Source organism: Macaca thibetana, chromosome 4 (genome assembly GCF_024542745.1).
Source record: "Macaca thibetana thibetana isolate TM-01 chromosome 4, ASM2454274v1, whole genome shotgun sequence".
Lineage (NCBI taxonomy): Eukaryota > Metazoa > Chordata > Mammalia > Primates > Cercopithecidae > Macaca > Macaca thibetana.
The window spans coordinates 137,089,571-137,104,020 of NC_065581.1; the positions used below are offsets into that span (position 1 = coordinate 137,089,571).

At 38.1% G+C, this 14,450-nt stretch overlaps 1 protein-coding gene across 12 annotated transcripts in view; it reads left to right on the forward strand.

Moving 5' to 3' along the window:
* Nucleotides 1-14,450, forward strand: part of PTPRK (protein tyrosine phosphatase receptor type K) — a 566,799-nt gene that overhangs the window by 298,780 nt on the left and 253,569 nt on the right. For all 12 annotated transcript variants that reach the window (XM_050788294.1, XM_050788297.1, XM_050788302.1 and 9 more), the window contains exon 6: nt 7,521-7,695. In XM_050788294.1, coding sequence (XP_050644251.1) covers nt 7,521-7,695 — 175 coding nt within the window. The remainder of the gene's footprint in view (nt 1-7,520; nt 7,696-14,450) is intronic.

Consider the following 14,450-nt stretch of genomic DNA (forward strand, 5'->3'; position numbering starts at 1 on the left):
GTCCTTTTTGCTGTCTTTGTCATATAGAATTTTTAAAATTTAGATTGACAATCTCATTTCATGGTTGTTAGACATACACATTTTCTCTTTCTTATACCCTATTCATTTTTTGATTGAGTTATCTTTTTTTTCTAATTGTACTATAGAAGATCTTTACATATTCTGGATATTTCTTTCTTTTTTTTTTTTTTTTAATTTATTTATTATTATTATACTTTAAGTTGTAGGGTACATGTGCATAACGTGCAGGTTTGTTACATATGTATACTTGTGCCTTGTTGGTGTGCTGCACCCATCAACTCGTCATTTACATCAGGTATAACTCCCAATGCAATCCCTCCCCCCTCCCCCCTCCCCCCTCCCCATGATAGGCCCCGGTGTGTGATGTTCCCCTTCCTGAGTCCGAGTGATCTCATTGTTCAGTTCCCACCTATGAGTGAGAACATGCGGTGTTTGGTTTTCTGTTCTTGTGATAGTTTGCTAAGAATGATGGTTTCCAGCTGCATCCATGTCCCTACAAAGGACACAAACTCATCCTTTTTGATGGCTACATAGTATTCCATGGTGTATATGTGCCACATTTTCTTAATCCAATCTGTCACTGATGGACATTTGGGTTGATTCCAAGTCTTTGCTATTGTGAAGAGTGCCGCAATAAACATACGTGTGCATGTGTCTTTATAGCAGCATAATTTATAATCCTTTGGGTATATAAGGATTATAATCCTTATATAATCCTTTATGGGATGGCTGGGTCATATGGTACATCTAGTTCTAGATCCTTGAGGAATCGCCATACTGTTTTCCATAATGGTTGAACTAGTTTACAATCCCACCAACAGTGTAAAAGTGTTCCTATTTCTCCACATCCTCTCCAGCACCTGTTGTTTCCTGACTTTTTAATGATCGCCATTCTAACTGGTGTGAGATGGTATCTCATTGTGGTTTTGATTTGCATTTCTCTGATGGCCAGTGATGATGAGCATTTTTTCATGTGTCTGTTGGCTGTATGAATGTCTTCTTTTGAGAAATGTCTGTTCATATCCTTTGCCCACTTTTTGATGGGGTTGTTTGTTTTTTTCTTGTAAATTTGTTTGAGTTCTTTGTAGGTTCTGGATATTAGCCCTTTGTCAGATGAGTAGATTGCAAAAATTTTCTCCCATTCTGTAGGTTGCCTGTTCACTTTGATGGTAGTTTCTTTTGCTGTGCAGAAGCTCTTTAGTTTAATTAGATCCCATTTGTCAATTTTGGCTTTTGCTGCCGTTGCTTTTGGTGTTTTAGACATGAAGTCTTTGCCCATGCCTATGTCCTGAATGGTACTACCTAGGTTTTCCTCTAGGGTTTTTATGGTATTAGGTCTAACATTTAAGTCTCTAATCCATCTTGAATTAATTTTCGTATAAGGAGTAAGGAAAGGATCCAGTTTCAGCTTTCTACTTACGGCTAGCCAATTTTCCCAGCACCATTTATTAAATAGGGAATCCTTTCCCCATTTCTTGTTTCTCTCAGGTTTGTCAAAGATCAGATGGCTGTAGATGTGTGGTATTATTTCTGAGGACTCTGTTCTGTTCCATTGGTCTATATCTCTGTTTTGGTACCAGTACCATGCTGTTTTGGTTACTGTAGCTTTGTAGTATAGTTTGAAGTCAGGTAGCGTGATGCCTCCAGCTTTGTTCTTTTGACTTAGGATTGTCTTGGAGATGCGGGCTCTTTTTTGGTTCCATATGAACTTTAAAGCAGTTTTTTCCAATTCTGTGAAGAAACTCGGTAGCTTGATGGAGATGGCATTGAATCTATAAATTACCTTGGGCAGTATGGCCATTTTCACGATATTGATTCTTCCTATCCATGAGCATGGTATGTTCTTCCATTTGTTTGTGTCCTCTTTGATTTCACTGAGCAGTGGTTTGTAGTTCTCCTTGAAGAGGTCCTTTACATCCCTTGTCAGTTGGATTCCTAGGTATTTTATTCTCTTTGAAGCAATTGTGAATGGAAGTTCATTCCTGATTTGGCTCTCTGTTTGTCTGTTACTGGTGTATAAGAATGCTTGTGATTTTTGCACATTAATTTTGTATCCTGAGACTTTGCTGAAGTTGCTTATCAGCTTAAGGAGATTTTGGGCTGAGACAATGGGGTTTTCTAAATATACAATCATGTCATCTGCAAGCAGGGACAATTTGACTTCTTCTTTTCCTAACTGAATACCCTTGATTTCTTTCTCTTGCCTAATTGCCCTAGCCAGAACTTCCAACACTATGTTGAATAGGAGTGGTGAGAGAGGGCATCCCTGTCTTGTGCCAGTTTTCAAAGGGAATTTTTCCAGTTTTTGCCCATTCAGTATGATATTGGCTGTGGGTTTGTCATAGATAGCTCTTATTATTTTGAGGTACGTTCCATCAATACCGAATTTATTGAGCGTTTTTAGCATGAAGGGCTGTTGAATTTTGTCAAAAGCCTTTTCTGCATCTATTGAGATAATCATGTGGTTCTTGTCTTTGGTTCTGTTTATATGCTGGATTATGTTTATTGATTTGCGAATGTTGAACCAGCCTTGCATCCCAGGGATGAAGCCCACTTGATCATGGTGGATAAGCTTTTTGATGTGTTGCTGAATCCGGTTTGCCAGTATTTTATTGAGGATTTTTGCATCGATGTTCATCAGGGATATTGGTCTAAAATTCTCTTTTTTTGTTGTGTCTCTGCCAGGCTTTGGTATCAGGATGATGTTGGCCTCATAAAATGAGTTAGGGAGGATTCCCTCTTTTTCTATTGATTGGAATAGTTTCAGAAGGAATGGTACCAACTCCTCCTTGTACCTCTGGTAGAATTCAGCTGTGAATCCATCTGGTCCTGGACTTTTTTTGGTTGGTAGGCTATTAATTATTGCCTAAATTTCAGAGCCTGCTATTGGTCTATTCAGGGATTCAACTTCTTCCTGGTTTAGTCTTGGAAGAGTGTAAGTGTCCAGGAAATTATCCATTTCTTCTAGATTTTCCAGTTTATTTGCGTAGAGGTGTTTATAGTATTCTCTGATGGTAGTTTGTATTTCTGTGGGGTCAGTGGTGATATCCCCTTTATCATTTTTAATTGCGTCGATTTGATTCTTCTCTCTTTTCTTCTTTATTAGTCCTTGCTAGTGGTCTGTCAATTTTGTTGATCTTTTCAAAAAACCAACTCCTGGATTCATTGATTTTTTGGAGGGTTTTTTGTGTTTCTATCTCCTTCAGTTCTGCTCTGATCTTAGTTATTTCTTGCCTTCTGCTAGCTTTCGAATGTGTTTGCTCTTGCTTCTCTAGTTCTTTTAATTGCGATGTTAGAGTGTCAATTTTAGATCTTTCCAGCTTTCTCTTGTGGGCATTTAGTGCTATAAATTTCCCTCTACACACTGCTTTAAATGTGTCCCAGAGATTCTGGTATGTTGTATCTTTGTTCTCATTGGTTTCAAAGAACATCTTTATTTCTGCCTTCATTTCGTTATGTACCCAGTAGTCATTCAGGAGCAGGTTGTTCAGTTTCCATGTAGTTGAGTGGTTTTGATTGAGTTTCTTAGTCCTGAGTTCTAGTTTGATTGCACTGTGGTCTGAGAGACAGTTTGTTATAATTTCTGTTCTTGTACATTTTCTGAGGAGTGCTTTACTTCCAATTACGTGGTCAATTTTGGAGTAAGTACGATGTGGTGCTGAGAAGAATGTATATTCTGTTGATTTGGGGTGGAGAGTTCTGTAGATGTCTATTAGGTCTGCTTGCTGCAGAGATGAGTTCAATTCCTGGATATCCTTGTTAACTTTCTGTCTCGTTGATCTGTCTAATGTTGACAGTGGAGTGTTGAAGTCTCCCATTATTATTGTATGGGAGTCTAAGTCTCTTTGTAAGTCTCTAAGGACTTGCTTGATGAATCTGGGTGCTCCTGTATTGGGTACATAAATATTTAGGATAGTTAGCTCTTCCTGTTGAATTGATCCCTTTACCATTATGTAATGGCCTTCTTTGTCTCTTTTGATCTTTGATGGTTTAAAGTCTGTTTTATCAGAGACTAGTATTGCAACCCCCACTTTTTTTTGTTCTCCATTTGCTTGGTAAATCTTCCTCCATCCCTTTATTTTCAGCCTATGTATGTCTCTGCATGTGAGATGGGTCTCCTGAATACAGCAGACTGATGGGTCTTGACTCTTTATCCAGTTTGCCAGTCTGTGTCTTTTAATTGGAGCATTTAGTCCATTTACATTTAAGGTTAAGATTGTTATGTGTGAACTTGATCCTGCCATTATGATATTAAGTGGTTATTTTGCTCGTTAGTTGATGCAGTTTCTTCCTAGCCTCGATGGTCTTTACATTTTGGCATGTTTTTGCAATGGCTGGTACCGGTTGTTCCTTTCCATGTTTAGTGCTTCCTTCAGGATTCTTGTAAGGCAGGCCTAGTGGTGACAAAATCTCTAAGCATTTGCTTATCTGTAAAGGATTTTATTTCTCCTTCACTTATGAAACTTAGTTTGGCTGGATATGAAATTCTGGGTTGAAAATTCTTTTCTTTAAGAATGTTGAATATTGGCCCCCACTCTCTTCTGGCTTGGAGAGTTTCTGCCGAGAGATCTGCTGTTAGTCTGATGGGCTTCCCTTTGTGGGTAACCCGACCTTTCTCTCTGGCTGCCCTTAAGATTTTTTCCTTCATTTCAACTTTGGTGAATCTGGCAATTATGTGTCTTGGAGTTGCTCTTCTCGAGGAGTATCTTTGTGGCGTTCTCTGTATTTCCTGGATTTGAATGTTGGCCTGCCCTACTAGGTTGGGGAAGTTCTCCTGGATGATATCCTGAAGAGTGTTTTCCAACTTGGTTCCATTTTCCCCCTCACTTTCAGGCACCCCAATCAGACATAGATTTGGTCTTTTTACATAATCCCATACTTCATGCAGGCTTTGTTCATTTCTTTTTCTTCTTTTTTCTTTTGGTTTCTCTTCTCGCTTCATTTCATTCATTTGATCCTCAATCGCTGATACTCTTTCTTCCAGTTGATCGAGTCGGTTACTGAAGCTTGTGCATTTGTCACGTATTTCTCGTGTCATGGTTTTCATCTCTTTCATTTCGTTTATGACCTTCTCTGCATTAATTACTCTAGCCATCAATTCTTCCACTTTTTTTTCAAGATTTTTAGTTTCTTTGCGCTGGGTACGTAATTCCTCCTTTAGCTCTGAGAAATTTGATGGACTGAAGCCTTCTTCTCTCATCTCGTCAAAGTCATTCTCCGTCCAGCTTTGATCCGTTGCTGGCGATGAGCTGCGCTCCTTTGCCGGGGGAGATGCGCTCTTATTTTTTGAATTTCCAGCTTTTCTGCCCTGCTTTTTCCCCATCTTTGTGGTTTTATCTGCCTCTGGTCTTTGATGATGGTGATGTACTGATGGGGTTTTGGTGTAGGTGTCCTTCCTGTTTGATAGTTTTCCTTCTAACAGTCAGGACCCTCAGCTGTAGGTCTGTTGGAGATTGCTTGAGGTCCACTCCAGACCCTGTTTGCCTGGGTATCAGCAGCAGAGGCTGCAGAAGATAGAATATTTCTGAACAGCGAGTGTACCTGTCTGATTCTTGCTTTGGAAGCTTCCTCTCAGGGGTGTACTCCACCCTGTGAGGTGTGGGGTATCAGACTGCCCCTAGTGGGGGATGTCTCCCAGTTAGGCTGCTCAGGGGTCAGGGACCCACTTGAGCAGGGAGTCTGTCCCTTCTCAGATCTCAACCTGCGTGTTGGGAGATCCACTGCTCTCTTCAAAGCTGTCAGACAGAGTCGTTTGCGTCTGCAGAGTTTTCTGCTGCTTTTGTTGTTGTATAGTTGTGCCCTGTCCCCAGAGGTGGAGTCTACAGAGACAGGCAGGTTTCCTTGAGCTGCTGTGAGCTCCACCCAGTTCGAGCTTCCCAGCGGCTATGTTTACCTACTGAAGCCTCAGCAATGGTGGGCGCCCCTCCCCCAGCCTCGCTGCTGCCTTGCCGGTAGATCACAGACTGCTGTGCTAGCAATGAGGGAGGCTCCGTGGGTGTGGGACCCTCCCGGCCAGGCGTGGGATATGATCTCCTGGTGTGCCTGTTTGCTTAAAGCGCAGTATTGGGGTGGGAGTTACCCGATTTTCCAGGTGTTGTGTGTCTCAGTTCCCCTGGCTAGGAAAAGGGATTCCCTTCCCCCTTGCGCTTCCCAGGTGAGGGATGCCTCGCCCTGCTTCAGCTCTCGCTGGTCGGGCTGTAGCAGCTGACCAGCACCGATTGTCCGGCACTCCCCAGTGAGATGAACCCAGTAGTACCTCAGTTGAAAATGCAGAAATCACCGGTCTTCTGTGTCGCTCGCTCGCGCTGGGAGTTGGAGACTGGAGCTGTTCCTATTCGGCCATCTTACTCCGCCCCCCTGGATATTTATTTCTTGATGGGCATTTCCTTGACAAATAACTTATCACCATTTGTGACTTGTTTTTTTCCCCTTTATATATGATGTCTTTGAATATATAGAAGTTACAAATTTTTTATAGTTGAATTTTTTTCGGTCATTTCCTATTAGTTTATGCTTATTACTCTTGTCTGGGATATGCTGATATCATAAATATGGTTTCCAATATTTCATTTTGAAATTTGACAGGTATACTTTTAAAGTTTAGGCTCTTTTGACTAATTCTCCAAAACGTATAAATTGGCTGTCATTCATGCCAAAGAGAGAGTTGTTTGCAAAGAGTACAGATTTTGGTTTGACTCTAAATTATTCATCATTAGTTTATTATCTGTGTCCAGCACATGCTACACATTTGGAATACAGAGATGCACAGGCAATGCTCTTCCTTTTCTGGTGGGGACAAACGTACTACAGCACAGGCAGTACAGCTTAAGGGCTAAAAGAAGCTTGTATATATTACTCTGAGAGCATGGGGGCAATGAATCATTTGCCTTGGACCTATTAACTCTCCTGTTAATTCATTTACTCTGGTGTAGTAGCAATTTATGGAGAACTGAGATTACTACCATAGTGTCAACCCTACACCTTTTGAAGCAGGGGTCTCCAACCTCTGGGCTGCAAACTAGTACTGGTCTGTGGCCTGTCAGGAACAGGGCCACATAGCAGGAGGTGAGCAGTGGGTGCGCAAGCATTGCCACCTGAGCTCTGCCTCCTATCAGATCAGCTGTGGCATTAGATTCTCACAGGAGCGCGAACTCTACTGTGAACTGTGAATGCAAGGGATCTAGGTTGTGAGCGCCTTGTGGGAATCCAATGCTTGATGATTTGAGGTGGAACAGTTTCATCCCAAAATCATCTCCTCACTGTTCCATAAAAAAATTGTCTTCCAGGAAACTGGTCCTTTATGCCAAAAAAGTTGAGAATCACTGCTTTAGAGGATACCACTATTTACTTACATCCTTTTCCAGATTGAATGACAGTGGAAAAAATTTGTGGATCTTTTGCAACAAGAATAATTTATCACAGATATTCCTTGCTAAGATGCTTTATAGATTTATGAAAAGGGTAACAACCTGTTTTTAAAGATTGGTTTCTGTTTGCAGAGACGAAATGGAGAAGATATACCAGTAGCCCAGACTAAAAACATCAATCATAGAAGGTTTGCTGCTTCCTTCAGATTGCAAGAAGTGACAAAAACTGACCAGGATTTGTATCGCTGTGTAACTCAGTCAGAACGAGGTTCCGGTGTGTCCAATTTTGCTCAACTTATTGTGAGAGGTAAGGTAAAATTGTTTTCAATTTACAAAATTGCATGACTTTATTAGAACAAAAGCAACTCTGTAGATATTTTGATTGATTTTTAAACCATAGTGTTTCTGATGTCAAGTTACTATAAAAATATGTCATCATAAAATTTCTCACAATGTGTGAAGGTAAAATTAAGACTGTAGTTTGTAAAATTTTTGAAGTTTCTAATAAGTGTTTGGCATTAAAGGAAATCTATTTTATAATGCTCTAAGTGGACTAAATATATCACATACCTTATTCCACATTGTCATCACCTCGTTTGTATTTTAACTTTAGATCTAGTTCTTTCTATTTAAAACAGTTCTGCGGATACTACCTTTCTTCGAAGCATTGTGGCAATGATGTCAAGGTCCAAGTTTCTATTTCCATGTAGTCCCACAAATTTTATTGGTATTAAAATCCAATAGTGAATTTTCACTGATGCATGTCTCTTATAGAATCTTAGAAAGTTAGAACTACCAAACAGTCCTCACTAATATTCTTGGATACTAAAGTTACTGGAAGAATGTCAGGGATTATGACATATCAGTACATATTTGTAGTGAATACTGGAAAAATACAAGTACAAAACACATATTACATTCATTTAAGATGTATAGAGTCCCTCCTATATTTTAAGCACTGTTCTAGGTTGTAGATATTAGAGATACGATTGTAAATGTAATACAACGTCCCTATCCACATGGAGCATCATATTGAGTTACGTTAGGCAGACTATATAGACAGGTGTTGAAAACGTAGTTATCAAGTCACGGTATGTGCTGTGAAGGAAAAAGAGACACAAAAGGATGGAAATTGATATTTTAGTTAAGGCGTTCTGGAAAGCCACTCTGAGAAGGCAACAACTGAGCTGAAAGCTTAAAAAAAAATGGAGACTTAAGCCATATGAAAATCTAGAGGTAAAGCAGCTCTGTTGAGTAGGATGTCAAGCATCAATCAATATTAACACAAATGAAAATAATCGTAACCTGTTTAAGTCTCTTCAAGGAGAAGTGTGAGAGACCTTAGCAAAAATATCTACACTGGGGCTGAGACTGTAAACATATCATGGAAGGCATTTGCAAGTGGGTTTTCTTTGAGTAAGGATCTGAAGGTTCAGAGAAAACTGCCCAGTTAGGAGTATGGATGTTGGGTCAGGGGCAAGAGAAAGAAACACCAGCAAGCAGAGAGCACAGCACGTGCCGAGGCCTATGGGCTGGAAGGAAAATAGGAGATATGTCCATATTCTAGTCAATATATTTTATAATGCTTGGCATCAAATATCTTTTACATATATTATTCAATATTGTCTTGTTTTTAATACTTTAACCTTTGATATTTTTAATGAAAAGAAATTTGAAATTCAGACTTTATGATAATTTACCCAGAACAAATTAAATCTAATGATTGACAGCCAGAATAGAACCCATTGTTTCTTGATTCTTAGTGGTGAGCTCATTCTTTTCCACTACAGTTTTCCCTCACATTAACATTATTGGGTAGTGCTATCAACCTCTTGTAAACTTCTGTCTTGGAAGACTCTATGGCTCATTGTTTTTTAAACTTTATAGATTAAATATGACTATTTTCAGTGTAACTTCTCTGATGTCTCCATAGTCAGCTCATATCACCTGTACAAGTTCATGAGATCACAGCTTCAATTAAGAAAATATGATAGTATTTGACTCCCATGTTTAGGCAGAGAAACAATTTATCACATGTTCACACATGCATCTTTGTCAAGTCCCATTCCAGCATCTCTCTCACCTGAGCCTAAGTTTGAAAGCCTGAAGGTGTCCTTGGGTAATCTTCAGGATGATTAATATGCCATGGATACAGGATTGTGGGTGTGCTACTGAATTATCATGCTCACTGGATCTTCTTTACCATATATGCATTCACAATTTGCAACCAGTGAAGGAGATGGCACCTAAATAGTGTACCTAGAATTCCTTTGAATAAGTTATGTATAATACATTTTTTTCCAGAAAAGTCACTCCTGATGTATTTCTCAAAAGATTGTAGAAGACCTGTTGATGCTTTTATCCAGGTGCTCCCTTTATATGTATAGTTCTTTCCTTTGTGCAAACATTTTCAGCCTGTTCGTTTTAAAAGAGAATCATTTTGTCATTACTAGATCTCTTTTGTTTATCTTAATTGATAAGTAGATTTTATTATTTTATCGAAGCCTGGTTTTCTTTACCTGGAGACAACTATGTTACAATGCTGTTCCAGCAGTATTACTTGTTAAATTAATAATTATTTCAATAAAATTTATAAAAAAGAGGATCCTTAAATTTCATTGAAAAATTTGACCTATTTTTTTTTCTTTTCTTTTCTTTTTTCGAGACAGAATCTCACTGTCACCCAGGCTAGAGTGCGGTGGTGCAATCTTGGCTTACTGCCACTTCTGCCCTCCTGGGTTCAAGCAATTATCGTGCCTCAACCTCCCACGTAGCTGAGACTACAGGTGCGTGCCACCGCACCCAGCTAATTTTTGTATTTTTAGTAGACAGGGGGTTTCTCCATGTTAGCCAGACTGGTCTTGAACTCCTGACCTTGTGATCCACCCGTCTCAGCTTCCCAAAGTGCTAGGATTACAGGCATGAGCCACTGCACCCAACCTTATTTTTCCTTTTTTAAAGAAAGTCCTGCCGTAAGTTTTGTGATTTTTATGTTGGAAAGGTTGAGTTTAAAGATGATGGCATTTTGAATTTGTTATCCAGAGTCTGCTATCATTTTAGAAATATGTTTTGTTAGTTTTGGCAATTTTATTTTTCTTTCAACACATTTTAGGTTGTTCTATATTTAATACTTACAGGTGATACTTTGCTTGCTGTTTTATTTGAAAACCAATATAGAGGAATAAGTTTTCTTGTCTGTAGAGATAACCACCAAATAAATATTACTACCAAAAACATACCCTCGGGGGTCAGCTGTCCTGGTGTTGAAACAGTGCTGAGAATTAACTGTGCCGACAGGTCCTATCTCTCATTGGCACTTTTAAAGCTGACATCCTGTTACATGGATACAAAAGATGGTAATTTTAAAGGAAATTTTTGGGGCAGTGATATGAATAGTCTTTAATAAGAGCTGGCATGGTATTGCCTGTTGTCAAAGATGACCCAAGGGTAAGAGTTTATTAGTGCATTTTCTCCTAAACTGAAAGTGACAGGGCACGCTTAAGGCTTTTTTGTTGCTGTTTGTTACAAATGAAAATTTCACTGCAAAATTTTCATGCTGAAGAGTATTGATCTATGCTTTCCCACAGCCAGAGGAATAAAAAAAAGTACGGAGAAACAGAATTTACTTTGTTATGATTTTAGCATTGCTTCCTGATCATTTTGAATAATGATAATGTCTTCAGCTTATGGAGACCAATCTTTATTGACTAAGAAGTTTTTATAGAGACGAGATGAAGAGCTGATATTTTTGCTCAATGTTTTACAAACTTGAAGTGTAAAAAATTTGAAATACAAGTTGAAGTCATGTTTATAAGCTTCAAACTGAAAGCACCAACTTTGTAGTCTAATTATGCTACAGAATATTTTGCCGTTCCTCACCTCAGTTGTGATCTCCTCTGTCCGTTTCCATCTGTCTAAATCGAAGACCCACTTACATCTCGAACCAGCTGACCTAAGTAAACTTCTATAAAATTCTCTGATTGCCACACCTCACACTCAATTTCTATTCCAAATTGTTTGTTATATTTTTATATCTATCATTTTTACCTGTGAAACCACAATTACATTTTAAGTACTTCAGTTTGAAAGCACAGTTTTTGGTTTGTCATTGTTAATGGCTTGAGCTTTAAATTGTAGTGTCAATTACTAGTCATTATCAAAATGCTCTGGATACAAAAGTATTTAGTTAGTATTTTAGTCTGTTCCTAATGAATAATAGTGCCCGCTATAAATGGGGATTAGTATCAATCACATTACCTAACCTTACTCAGGGTAGTTATCCAGTCTTATTCAGAGTCGGTGTTTAACATCATGAGAAACTCAGACAGATGTCACTACTTTCCGTTATAAGACAATATAAACTAGCTTATACATAAGAATATTTACTAACTTTTGTGACTGAGTAATGCAGGATAGGCTTTGGGGTTTGTTGATCAAGTCATTAAAGATCTACGTTCTTTCCAATTCTTCACTTTGTAGTCTAAGATTTTGGCTTCTATCCTAAGCCAGGCCCACCTCCTAGTCATAGGAGAGAAATATAACTACATGCTTCCTTGATCTTATCCATTTAGGGGTAAAGAGGGCAGGACCTACCACAACTATCAAAAAAACAAACAGAAAAGCAAATAACACATCACTGGTTATTGGATAAACAACTAGTATGTCCAGTAGACAGCTTTTGTACACAAGACTCCAGAGCATAAACAGTGTTACTCAGAGATAGTTCTTTATTTCATTCAGTTAGATAGTGACTGAGGAAATAATGTCAAGAGAAGGTACAACTTAATCTTGAAGGACGTACAGAGTTTGGAATATTGCACTATTGGAGAAGGGTGTTACCATACTAAGTCAAGTAACAGTATGAATCATAGGTAATCAGTAGGATCATAGCTTATTTGGTCAATGGTGAACTGTTCATAGAATCACTTGCTTTATATCAGTTATTTACTATGCATATGGAGAAGGAAAGCAGTCAAAACCTATTAGAACTTTTCAGATTCTGCTTTTACTGTAATTGTAGATTATGTCCTATCAGAGCCTGTCTAGTTCATCTTTGTTTGCTTCAGCACCTAGCACAGTATTTACATGAAGAAATTCAGTACTTTTCTCAAAATCAACAAATAAAATTGAGTTGAAACCAGAGGAGTGGGACTGACCCTGGCATATGTAGGGGATGAGCGATGAACCAGATATTTTTTCTCACCTACAGATGGAGTCAAGTTTGCTGGCATAAAGGAAGTGATGATGACAGTTGCTTTTTGTAGTATCTAAACCAGACTCTTTCCTTTCTCAAGTGGACTATTAAGGGTGACTTTTCAGTTTAGTGTAAATATTTTTTAACTTGAAAAATAATATTGATCTGACCAGTATTCTATTCCAGTACTCGAATCCTTTTGCACATAGAATTAAATCCATTTTTTTTTTGGTGTTTTTATGTAAGAAGCCAGGTCATTTGGGAATTGGAAAACACTTTATGAATACTTTCGCTAGTTGGTGGCTAAAGGCCATGGAATTTCTAGCTTGAGACCTTCAGCAAGCTGTTTAATATCATGCAGTATTGGTTTTTAACTAGTTTTCCTAGCACAGCTTTCAGGCTCATGAATTCATATAAAGATCCTTTTCCTTAATGGTGACTTGAGATCCCTTTTCTTCTATTGTGAAAACCGGTCATCTTGACAGGAAGTTTGGAGTTATCTTGGAGGATGTAATTTAAATGGCTATGTTTTCCTAAAAAATGAAATATAATGAACATTTCAGAACACACTGAATCACATACTAATTTTTCCCCCACCCCCAAACCCCTAAATATTTTTTTAAAAGCCTGTGCAGCCAGTGGATACCAAATGTGTCAAATTTGGAGGAGTCTCCAAATCTATTTAAAAATTTTACTTTGCTCCCCTTGAGTATGATAAAAGAAACATTTGGAGTCTCCTCTCATTCATAGTACCTACTTATAATTCAGGTGATTCAGTGTTCAGGATGTCTGGTACATATTTAAATTCTAAATGAGCAAAAGAGTGCTAGATGTTCTTATTTCAGATAGTATATTGTGGTGCAACCAGAAACTGGATACTCATTTGAATTGTTCATGTAGTCCATTAAGACGTACATTTTCAAAGCTGAAAAGCATTAAACAATGATAGTATCTATGTTTATTTAAGAATAGTAGAAAAATTATGGTTTTTAAATCTAATATGAATATTCACTGTGACTTCATATTATTACTGAAACTCTTCTTGATCCACTTCTGTACACCATTATGCCAAATACTTTTTTCTATTAATTTTCTCCTTTTCTGAGTTTCCTTATAGCTACTCTATAAGGATGGTAAAGTGCAGCAGTTGTTTTTGTCAGAGTGATTTTTTTCATTTTATTTATTTTTCTTTCAGTTTGTTTTTAAAATAAAAATGCGATGAGAGTTCTTTCCATAAAGGTTTCTCAGTTTATTTTCCTAGGCAATTCGTGTGTTGAGTGAGTAGGGTACTGGTCACTGCTCTTTGGAGTAAATCTTCGGGGAGTTTGCTTTTGATGGAGCTTTCATCTTAAGAATTTGAAAAGGATCAAGGAGGAAGCAGAATCATTTGCATAGTTAATAATTATTTCTATTGAACTCAAGGGAATTTTATTTCAGACTGCTGACAGTAGGCCTGTACACGTTTTCTAAGTTTCAATTCTTTTCTCTTGGAGTTTGTGATAAATGTAATTTGGGCACATTTCTGTGTACCAACGGACTTTTACCTACTACATGGACTGAGTGTCTTCGTAGTTTATATTCCCCTACCTGTTAATCATTTTTTTTTCTCTCACCCCAAACCAAAGATAAAGCAACAGTGTCCATTCGAACTAAGATTTTTTAGTCTTTCTGGGTTTATTTGCAACTTCATTGAAAAATCAGCTAGCAGCCTTTATTGAGTTCTTAATGAGGTAATAGGCAAGTGTGTGTTACTATGTTAGTATTCAATAAAGACAAATGCCAAATAAATCACATACATAGTCTCAGTGCTTAAGAATCTCATAATTTGGCCGGGAGCGGTGGCTCAAGCCTGTAATCCCAGCACTTTG